This window comes from Barbus barbus (assembly GCF_936440315.1).
Source record: "Barbus barbus genome assembly, chromosome: 21".
Taxonomy (NCBI): Eukaryota; Metazoa; Chordata; class Actinopteri; order Cypriniformes; family Cyprinidae; genus Barbus; species Barbus barbus.
Genome location: NC_136749.1, coordinates 26,900,635 through 26,912,766, shown reverse-complemented (window position 1 = coordinate 26,912,766; position 12,132 = coordinate 26,900,635). Strand labels below are relative to the sequence as shown.

The following is a 12,132-nucleotide window of genomic DNA, read 5'->3' as shown; positions in this document are numbered from 1 at the left end:
TAAAAATCAATCACACAAGGGAAATGCGTTTTCCAAACTGTTAAAATGCCATTAAACGTTCCGTGAGAATAATATATTCAGAGGAAACCGGCCTCGTTTGTATGCACATCCTAAATTTAAAGCCCTATGCAAGGAGTCTGGAGTAGTTTTCAACCAATTATAGTCGTGGGGTTCGTTTGCCGGTAGGTCCGTATGAAAATCAGGGTCACATGGGGTGACATTAAAATGCATTCCCTGAAATGAGCTCAGAATTTAACCTGGCACATTTCCTTATCTGCTTCTTGGAAAGAAGGTGACAATTAAGTCACCTACATTTTTGCCTCCATTCAATTTTCTTGAAATAACATTTCGGTCTTTAACACAGAGCTTATCCTCACACTCCACTTTCAATAAAGCCTCTTATTTTGAGACAAGGAATCTTCAAACAGCTCCAGGACCTCTTAAAATAGCAATTATTTGGACTATAAGTGACCTCTGATCCTGTGCCCTTAGTCTGAACTCCACAAACTTCAAAGCATTTTGGGTGAGCACTATTGGATGAGAACAAAACTTGAACTAAATTGAGCAGGATAATGACACTGTGTTCTGTAGAGCTGCTTTACAGCTGAATTGAATTTGTTTCATAATTGATGAACGACACTTATTCAGCTGAATTGAATCAACTGATTTGAGCTGAATAATGACACTATTGCCTTCTGTAGATCTGCTTGCAGTTGAATTAATCTTGAACTGACTTGAGCTAAATAATGGCATTATTATCTTCTGTAGATCTGCTTTTTAGTTAAATAGAGTTTGCAATGTTTGCGCTGTTATTGAACTAAACTGAATAAACATATTAAACTTAGCTGAATAATCACACTATTGTCTTTTTAGAGCTGCTATACAAGCTTTAGAGCTTGTATAAAGTGCTATATATAAATAAATGTGAAAAGTGACATTTGGGAACACACAAAGCCTGCATGTTCAATTTTGTGTGCGTGTGTGTGTTTAAGGGGCGGAACGAAGGCAACCTGAATGCACTCACTTCAGTAACAGGCCTTATTATAGTAGGTAACGTGGTGTGACTGGCTCTGACAGCACATCTTTGTTCCTGGGGGATTGTGTGATCAGGAGACAAGAGGCGAATCCTGCGTAATCTGGGTAATCTCTGCTCTAAGAGTGGATAAACCCTGCTGAGGCGAGGGCCACACACAAGAATTCAGTCTGAATTAACTGTTCCTATTGGTTGAGAGTACAGCCAATATTTCTCACTGTGTTATACACAAGCATGATGCAATACAAGAAAATATATATAGACCAATTTGGAGTAGACGTCAGTTACGTCACTTGCAGCTATGTGCGTATTGTGGTGGCAGAAAAACACTGGTAACAAGTGGAGGGAAACGGGTAAAATCCATGGAATGAGAGAAAAAAATAGTTTTTGTGCCTTCAAATGTCAGAATCGGAATGCAAATCATTTTTTTTTTTAGAATGACGCCATTTGAAGCTAAATCCAGATGTTTAAACGAACCTGCTATGATTACTTTTAAAGCATAAATTTGATTTAAACAATAGGTCTACATAATATTTACATATACAGTTTATAGGGGACAAATTGTATTAGCCCTACACAGTTACAGCATGAAATACTATTTAAACCTATAATGTTTTACATAATATTTACCTATTTTATCTCACAATTTTGACTTTTTCCTCGCAAATACATGTTTATATCTCCTAGTTCAGACTTTATAACTCGATTTAACTCAACAATAGCGCGTTTGTCAATTCTAAGGAAAAAGCAACCTGATCTCATGACGAAAATATACCTGTGTGAACTTTTTCACAAGATGCGATATACACTATATTGCCAAAAGTATTGGGTCACCCCCTTCTAATGAACATGTTTGACTACTTTAGTCATTTCTATGAGTATAAATCTTAAAGTTTAAGCATATAATGATATTCTACGGAATTGTGTGCTTCTAATTTTATAGCAACAGTTTGGACAGAACCCTTTTCTATTCTAACGTGACAGTACCTCTGTGTATAAGACACGGTTCAAAAAGACATGATTGATTGAGTCAGTGTGGAAGAACTTGACTGGTCTGCAGAAAGCCAAGTCCTGATCCCAGCTGAACACCTCTGGTGTGACTTTAAATACAGACCTTGAGCCAAAAACTCATCACCAAACACAAATGGCCTTCAACACACCTGCCTTGAAGTTTCAAGTATACCAAGCAAGACCTTGATTAGCTAGTTCAGGTGTGTTAGATTAGGGTTGGAGCTAAACTCTGCAGGACACCGGCCCTACAGGAACAAGTTTGGTGACCCCTTGCCTATATAGTCTTAAATATAAAGGTTCCAAAATGGGTTTTTCACAGTGATGCAATAAAAGCACCATTTTTGGTTCTCAGATGAACCCTTCTATAAAGAAAAATTAGTTTTCTTAGTGCGAGTAATATTTTAAAAAATCTAGTATTTTTCACAATAAAGAAAGAACCTTTTGTGTAATGGAAAAGCTCTACTGATTAGAAATTGTGACGATTGACACCATTGATTCAGCAACGTTTTGCCATCTCACTCTTTGGTATCTGCTATTTTTGACCAGAGCCCAATACACTCCTCTGAAGAACTCCTCTGATAACAACAATGAATTAATGAATCTCCAAAGATCTATATAGACAACTCAAGAACCTTATACTGTTAGGAAAAAAAATATATATAATAATAATACTGATGTTACAAGGCTTCTTTGGTTAACCAGCATCACCAAAAAAAAAGTCAGCTAGACCAGCACTAAACCAAAATAAACTGGAAGACCTAGACTTTTCAGCTTGATAAGAAAAGTATTTTTAGCTGAACCTGCAAAATTAAAACATCACCTCCGTAAGAGCATATTGATCATTTCATAATAATGTGGCTCAGATGTTACTTATGGCTCATGGAACATGGATATTACACTCATGGATTCATTATGAAACCAGCATAACATAAGCAGAATCCACTATATACTGTATGGTCTACATGCTTGGCCACGTAATGTGTGTCCTAAAGTGCACTTTGGATCTCAGTGAATCACATGGGAAAACATGGCTAGAGCTCCGAGCGATGCCTTCAGCATGTCAAGGGAAGCGCTGTTTCTCTAACAGAAAGAATAAAGACATTTTCAATGGTATCAACATACCCCTGTAAAGGAATAGTTTACCAAAAAAAGAAAATACTGTCATCACTAACTCACCCTCATGCGACTTTCTTTTTATTGTGAAGCATAAAGGAAGATATTTGAGAACTGTCAATACAATGGAAGTTAATGGTCTCTAATGCCGTTTAGTTACCAATGTTCTTGAAAATATTGTCTTTTGTAACAATGCATACAGTTTTAGAACAACACAAGGGTGAGTACATGATACAATTTTCATTTTTGGAGGACTATACCTTCATATAGTTACAGTGAACAATATGCTTTTGGTATGTGGAACAGAAAGAAAAAGAAAGCTGATGATATGTACTTCAGTCGATTCACTTTTTAAGGAAAGTCAGTCCTCTCAGCCACCACCTTGGTAACATACCAGGCCAGCAATTATTGATTGATTGATTGAATATAATTTTTTAGATTAATTATAAGAGAAATAAAAATAATAATAATTGTATTTATTCTATTGCTTATTTTGTATGTCATCCCTAAGATATTAATATATTAATGAAGTAAAACGATACAAGTACTTACAAAATACAGACTATGCCTCTATCAAATTTCTATTGTTCTCTATCATTTTATTTTATATATTCTGTTTTTTTATCATAAATGTATCTATTATTGTTTTTAATGGTATTTTTGTATTTATTTATTTATTTTTCAATGTACTGATAGAAAATACACAATATAAAAGCAAATGCTGACTAAGAAAACTTGCCATTATTTCCTCTCACATAAACAAATAGTTCAGACTCTGAATGCTGATTGGATCAGCCACTTTCAGAAATTCACACACTAATAACGATAAAGCTAGTTCTGCAGGTGAAGTGGTTTTATCCACTCTGCTTCATGGTTAAAAACTCTCCTTGCGTGAGGAAAAATCACTGTAATGGACAGCCTCTCATGGTTTATCGCTTTAGTGACCACCTATGCAGAACAAATTGACATCCTGGACTCTTAATAATCTCTCTACAAATTGAATGATGCATTATTCCTCTTAATTTCTTATGCTACTCACTCTTCAACCAAGATTACAAGTCAAGGTTACAGTAACCCACGTAGTCAATTTTGGCCTGTAACATTAATTAAGAATCATTCCTGAGTCAATATTAGCTGGATTTGAGACACATGGGAGCCAGAGCTGAGATGTGGAGCGGTGAGGGTCAACACAAGACTGTATATTGATAAAATAAGAAAAGAAAGAGAGCTTCTAATTGGAGGCTCGAGCACGGAGAGATACGGACAAAATTGCTCCGGTCTTCTCCAGGGATATTTGAACATTACACCCACGTTCAGACGGCAAACAGGAAGGGTAAATGTACAGAGACAAGTGTGCCATTTAATCCAGCCTGCTTATTAGAAAGAAAAGCACCAAGTATGCCAGCGCTATCGATTGCAACAAGAAAAGCACAGCCGTTAAGAATCACTTAACGAAAAGCTTGTTGGTTTTAACCATCATTTCAAGGAATGCTGGTTTATTCTCGTCTAAAGCACTCGTGTTTCCAGGCCTGCATGAACATCTCCATCATGGGAGGATATCAGCCTTAGACAGCAGATTTATTGCTCTTCTGTGAAGCCAATAAACAGCAGAAATGTGAGCCAATTCCACACAGGTTGAAGCCCGAGCTCTTCTACGGTCAGATTCATTATGCATACAGTACATCATACGCCAAAACTAAATTTCCCTCCCCTCGAGCACTCTAGAAAGCGCAATAACATTATCGCACCCGAGCGATATCGCAGTCAAACTGCGCACTATCATGCATCTGCCCATCCAAGATAGATTCTCTGCATTTCCACCAGATGTTTTTCAATGAAATGAGCCAATGAGCTGTAATAATGATCTGTGACCTACAATAGAGAGATATGTAGGTTAAGTTTGCCTGCCGCTCCGCTTCTTTGCATGCATGTCCCAGGGATGTTTTCAAAGTATAAATCCCAGCAGCTCCTTTAATCTCCTTACGCGCTTACATCCGCTTTAAAAATTCACTAACACAGTGACAAATGCACGTTGACTCAGGATGTCGCTCTGGCCAATAGAAGAGTCCAAACTGCACATTTAGACTTTCAGTGAATAGATACAGGTTTGCAAATAAAGCTTTGATTTGAATGCATTTTACCAATAGTAATGACACCATGAACTTCTAGATTACATCCACAAGACATCTTATTAATCAGAAAAATAATTGATTCAGATTAATGTACTAAAAATGCTAAAAGTCTTCAGCAAGAATGTATTCATTGTACTGAATTAAGAGTTTATTTATTTATTCCCAATAGAATGATTTTCATTATTTTATTACAGAAATTAAAATAGTTTTTATTTTTATTAAATTTTTTTCGTGCATTGTAATTTTTTTTAAAATCAGAAAATTCACTGATTCTGATTACTGTACTACAAAAAAATATATACTATTTAAATTATAAAATTGTTAATCATTAATGTGTTTGTTGTTCTGAATATATTTGCATTACAGTAATGACAATTTGGAGATGAGGGATGTTACGGTCATGAATTCAAACAAAATATAATTATAATATTTTTATTACATTTATACCAATTTGTCATATTTCATAATGTGATATATATAGTATAATATATAATTTTTTATACTATAGCAGATGCACAGAAGAGGTGACTGTGAAACACGGCCACAATCAAAAGTCAAATAACTCCCATTACTTTGTACCTCAGAGCTCCTTCCATTATAATGTCAGATTTCATTATAATAATATGGCTGTTAACTAGCACAAGGAATCGAACAATCAGCCTGGGAAAATGGAGACAACCTACTGTGCTGAAACGGGGACATATTTCTCAACCGTACAGACTTTGAGAATCAGAAATTAGGATGATGAGAAATAATTCAAACACTCTACGCAGAGCTGTTTTGAAGTGAGACCGAAGACCTTTGGTTGTCCTTTTTCTTACCCCAGATAATAAAACAATTGTAATGCAACTTTGTACAAACAGCCAGTCTGGAACCTTCACATCCCACTCGCATCCATCAAGGTACTTATGGAAATAGCCATATACCTGTCTCCCAGAAGTACAGCGACTTCCCGTCTCCTGTCGTTTGGGCGCAAGCGGTCCAGATTCCACAGAGCAGTAAAAATAACCTCCATAAACAGAGGAACGCTGTCCTTGCATCCCTAACCCCAAGTCCCATGGCTCCCCTGAGTCGTGTAAAATCCACTCGGTCAGGAGGAAAAGAAACCCCAACGAGAGCAGAGAAAGAAGTTCAGTCGCACAGACTGAAAGAGTTTGCGTGCCTCTTCAGTTAGTGTTCCCCGAAGGAACGGCGCATGTAGCAGACCTCCTGGGCTTCTGCTCCTCTGGTTGGCTGGAGAGGAAAGGAGAACGTTCTGGCTGAACAATAGAGAACGGCAGCCACTGCTTCTACTGCTGCTGCTGTCCTCTGCCTACTGCAGCTGACTGACGACGCATCTCCCCTCCCTCTGCCTCTCTCTCTCTCTCTCTCTCTCGAGCTTAGGGCACAAGGACGCTCCTTCGCCATGCTCCTGTGATGCTAAAGAAGACAAGAAAAGAGGGGAGTGCTGTCTCTAAGGGAGGGAGGGAGATTTATGAACTGCATATTCCACATTTTCTGTCTCTGCGTGCTGAGAGTCTGGAGTTGCATGAAGCTAGATGAGTAAATTAAGGAAATTAGAAATACGGTATAAATGAAAGATGCTTTGATTTTTTGAGATCACACAAATGCTAAAAGGGCCACTGGAAGAAAATAATGCAAGAGAAAGTGTCAAGTCGCACTGGCTAAAAGCACGAAATCAAAATCCACCCCATTTACTTTCGTAATACATGTTCCTGAGTGTTTTGTGCACAATGTGAATGCTATTTGTTTGTTTTTACTATATCTTCAAAATGCAATACGTGCTCTCTCTCTCCTTAAGAAAATTCCCTGATTCTGATTAATGCATTACAAAAACAACTATACACTGTTTAAATTATAAAATTGTTAATCACTAATGTGATGTTGTACCGAATTAGAGCGAGATTTTTTTTTGTTGTTGTACCGAATTAGAGGGAGATTTTTTTTTGTTGTTGTACCGAATTAGAGGGAGATTTATGAAATGCATGAGAGACTGGAGTTGCATGAAGCTAGAAAAGTAAATGAAGCAAATTAGAAATATGGTATTGTCTAAAAGCATGAAATCAAAATTGACCCTGTTTACTTTCGTAATACATTTTCCTGGGTGTTGTGTGAACCGTGCAGTGAAAATGAAAAGTGCAGTTTACTTCAAAGACATAAAAAGTTTATTTGTATTATATATTCAAAATGTCTCTTAAAATATGTTCCTTTTTGGATAACATTACCAAGGAGGTCTAAAAAATTGCTTCATTCATTTCAGCATGAATTGTGCCATCTATGTTCATGCGCACTCAAATCTAAATAAAATTACTTTTGAGCCACTCACCTGAGCCGTAATTGCTGTGTGTCTAATTACTCTGGAGCAGGGTTATAACAGTTAACTAAAACCATTAAAATAACAATAAAATTTAAAACTAAAACATATTTTATTTCAGCTGGTTGTCAAGGAAACATTTTTAATTTTCATTTCACTTGATGTAATAAAAAAAACTAAACTGAAATTAAGAAAAAAAACTATAGATCTATTTAAAAAAAACTAATAAAATTACAAAAAACAACTAAATTACTAAAACATAAAATAAACATAAAAACGAATTCAAACCATACATACCTCAATAATACATTGCTACAAAAACATTTACAAAAGTACAATGGTATTTCAGTTTTATTTTAAAGTGCATTTTCAAATGTTCAAGCGTATTTCCTGTATGTTTTTTTTAACATTATTTTAAACCATGTCACACATGAACAAACAGTACGAGCAAATGATTTTAAACCACACAATCGTACTGTACCCAACATACTCAATCCATTCTCAATATATCGACAGACTACGGATTGTGATGTCACGGCGGAGGCAGAGATCACTAAATCTTAATGACTGTCTTGTTAATCCACTTTCCTAAGCTCAATAGCTCAGGTCATGATCTTGAGTGGCAGACACTGGCACTGGCATGAGAACAGACTAGACAGTGCGTGAGGCTCAAGAGTCAAGACACTTTCACACTAGAGCCTTTGATGTGGATTTGAGTCCAACTGACAGCAGAGTTTAGTTTATTTGGCTGTTTAAGTGACTGATCTAAACTCTGATGTGAAACAGCAAACTCTACTTTAAAAACAGTAATAAATTTGCCATAAAAAAGTCACTAAATACATCCAGACGCTGTTTTAGATGCTCAATACTGGATCTAGATCAATCATAATTTTGCTGCTGTACACACACACACACACACACACATAAAAAAAAAAAAACTGAACAGCAAAAATGTTTTAAAACATTTCTTACAAGGTACAAAATAGTCAACTCGCTAAACTCACAAAAAAAGTAAAGAAAAATGTAAAGATATTGCCTCCACAATTGCCTATTAAAAAATAAAATAAAAAAAGAAGTTGCCTGTTTATGGGGGGGGGGGGGGGGGGGGGGGGTAGTAGGTACAATTTTAACATATATTAAACTGTCATATCAAATACATAGCCGCTAGACCATGTGACACATCAGCTTATGACAATTACCTTTGGTCATGAGACATACAAGAACAAAAAATTATATGTGATATCACTTGCATTCAACCTACAGGTGATCTATCTGTGGAACAAGATATAAATCATTTTTGGGTGAACTACGCTTTCAAACATTAAAGGGATAGTTCACCCAAAAATGAAAATTTGATGTTTATCTGCTTACCCCCAGGACATCCAAGATGTAGGTGACTTTGTTTCTTCAGTAGATTTTTAACTCAAACTGTTGCAGTCTGTTAATCATATAATGGCAGTCAATGGGACCCCTGAATTTGAGTGTCAAAAAACCATACAAAGACAAAACCAAATTAAATCGTGACAGATCGCTTCCACGCATGCGTCTATGCCAGAGCATGTTGACGCATCACGCGCCGGATGTTGTGAACGCGCTCAGGACAGTTGGAAAGATGATATAAATACTGCTCAGTTTCTTGCACAGACTGATTGTTTTGTGTCTTAAGACCTCAATGTATCGTCACGAGCCACAGGGTTTAATTTGGTTTTGGCTTTGACTCTCAAAGCCGTGGGTCCCATTGACTGCCAAAGTCACCTACACCTTGGATGCCCTGGGGGTGGGCAGATAAACATCACATTTTAATTTTTGGGTGAACTATCCCTTTAATCAGAAGAGCTATTCTTTAAGCCAAATTAAGCGTTAATGAGAGGGGAGGGGGGCAAAACATGAGTGCATCAAAATTTTCAAGGACCACTTATATAGCAAAAAAACATCTGAAGTACATCTCATTCATTAAAAATGCGTCTGGGAGTTTGTAGTAGTGCAGTGGTTGGTAGTTTTATGAATGACAGTTGAACCCTGCAGGAGATCTTCTCTTCCACTCCAGTGGTCAGACAGGCCATGAGTGAAGCCACTCAAGCAGAACCTGCCCCAGTCAGGGCTAATGTTCACTCGACACCGCTGTGAAGCTCCCTGAGCAGAGGCACAGCCCACGCCAACATAGAGATGGACTACAACACTAATCACTTTGTTAGAGACTTTAACCGTCAGGTGTATTTAAAGTAGATTGTGGTCTGTTCATCATTAGCTGCGTTTCCATTCATTTTTATGCAAATTTTGGAATATTGTATAAAAAACACTGGATGGAAATGGCAAGATGTGCATAAGATATTAAAATGCACACAAAAAAAGAATGTATGCACTCAACGGAGGCAGATTTGTTTGTTTTTTTTGGTAGAAAAGTGTGCCTGGAAACACATTTAGTCAATAAATTCCTGAGTGCAACCAAAAAAAAAAAAGCACATGATTTTGCCTCTATAGATCACTTGATTGGATAAATCGACTAACCAGTGGACCAATCTCATTTCACACTGTCTAAAAGTCTTTATGAAATGCCTGAGCGAAAGTCATCAAAATGATTTGGTATAACTACCTCCCAGAAGTTTCTCAAACAATTGCATTCATAATAGTTTGCACACAACTAAACCTTCACTTTTAAGCAAAATAAAAAGTGCATCAGTCAACCTTCCTATAGGCTACAGGATAAATTTGTTCAGTGAACAGATGTGTAAAGTACTGTAAATGATTTAAAATGTACAGTCGAAAATCTAAGGTATCAAGAAGGAATTCAGGTTCTAATCCAGGTCTAATCAGCATTCCCATTGGGTTCCGCATCATTGCTTATAGCATTCTAAAGGGAACGTGAATCAAAGCCATCAATTTAATCGCATCTACCCTGATGCATCACAACTCTGAGCTGAAGTCAAAGGTCACATATGAAGAGACGATTGCACTGAAATCATGCATTTTTGATTTCTGCCCTACCTACATGCTGAAGTCACTATATTTTGTGGCTTTAACATTTAAAAAAAAAAGTGGGGGAAAAAAACTAAAAACGATAAATGGCTGTTCCCTGAATTTTTTTCTTGCGAAGTCTAAATCCGCATGGGCTGAGAAGTACAGAACACTGCCAGAAGAGGATGACAGTTTGTCTGGCCGCAGTGACAGGCCTGCGATAGATTAGAATGCTGTCCGTGAGTCACAAGGCAAATGCAATGACAGCAGTGGCAAAGTCTTGCAGGACTAACAGTCCCTGAGTCGCCATAGTGATGCCTGAAGCCAGTGACTCACAGAGGAGGAAGAGTCCAAAATAGGCAGCCAATGCTAACGGTTCAAATGACTGAACAATCACAACACTGATCCTGCCGCCTGGCACTCACAACCTGTTTACCATATATTAATGTACCATGGTATTTAAATGTACGATATGATTGCAAATATATCTATATTTATACCTACCAGTGTCATACAGTGTAAGTAAATATATAAATAACACTGGTATGTATAAATATATATAATCAGTGGTCGAATTGTTAAAGAAATTCAGGAGGGATGGTGTGGTCAATTTATTTAAGTTTTGGTGGTGGGGGCGGAGGGGTCCTGTAGCTAATTTTACATAATGATTACAAAATTTGTCTAATTTTTAAAAGGTTTTTATTTAATGAAACATTAGCCTTATTAAATGAACTATTATTTATAAGCTTTTTTCCTTCTGGGGCCTGAAATAGAGGAATTTTGGTATTTTGCTAAATGTGCTTTGAAACCTTGGCTGATTTAGGCCTGTAATGGATAAAAAAATGACAATAAAACCGCCAGTAGGTGGCAGCAAGTCCTGGTTTTAATAAATGATTTATTGAATCGTTCATATCAAACGATTGCTTCAAAACGGCTGATTCAGTTAGAAATGAAACGAGTGTCCTTCTTATCTGAAAGGACTGAATCACTGGCTCGGTTGATTCGTTCAAAAATTGATTAATTCAAGGAAGGACACACCATGTTGCTATGTACATTTGTGCTCGCGCACATGTAGTGACATTCAGAAAAGTACATTGCTTGTGCAATGAATATAAAAACATAAAAACTCATACATGGGTATTTTTTCTTTAATTGCTTGAATTCTAAGGTTATTTTAACTATATTCTATTAGGCTTCATTGCACAGTAAATGCTTTTGGACTCTCAAGAGTCTGGTCTCCTATCGTCTCTTAGTGCCTCACAGTTACACATACAGCACAATAACATTATGTTAGGAGAATGTCTTTAAATTCTAATCAAGGAAAAATCATACCTTTTCTGTTGTCTTCTTTTTAAAGAATATGCGCTTGAACCATTTCACGCGAAAAATGACGAAAACTTGCTGGTGGTTTTACAGAAAGGATGCTTTTTGTCATTGCATCCCCCGTTAATTCGAGCCCTGTATATAATTCTATTTTATGTAGTCAAACTACTACTGGTATATATGTATTTATGCATGCATGCATGTATGAATAAATACATTTGTTCTATATAGTCACATCATTGGTATCGACA

At 36.7% G+C, this 12,132-nt stretch overlaps 1 protein-coding gene across 1 annotated transcript in view; it reads right to left on the bottom strand.

The window, feature by feature from the left end:
* LOC306887323 (thrombospondin type-1 domain-containing protein 7A-like) overlaps positions 1-6,348 on the bottom strand; it is a gene marked incomplete at both ends in the record, with an annotated part of 128,458 nt that extends 122,110 nt beyond the window's left edge. The window contains one exon of the mRNA XM_079444969.1: positions 6,216-6,348. Coding sequence (XP_079301095.1) covers positions 6,216-6,348 — 133 coding nt within the window. The remainder of the gene's footprint in view (positions 1-6,215) is intronic.
* Positions 6,349-12,132: the final 5,784 nt, after the last annotated feature.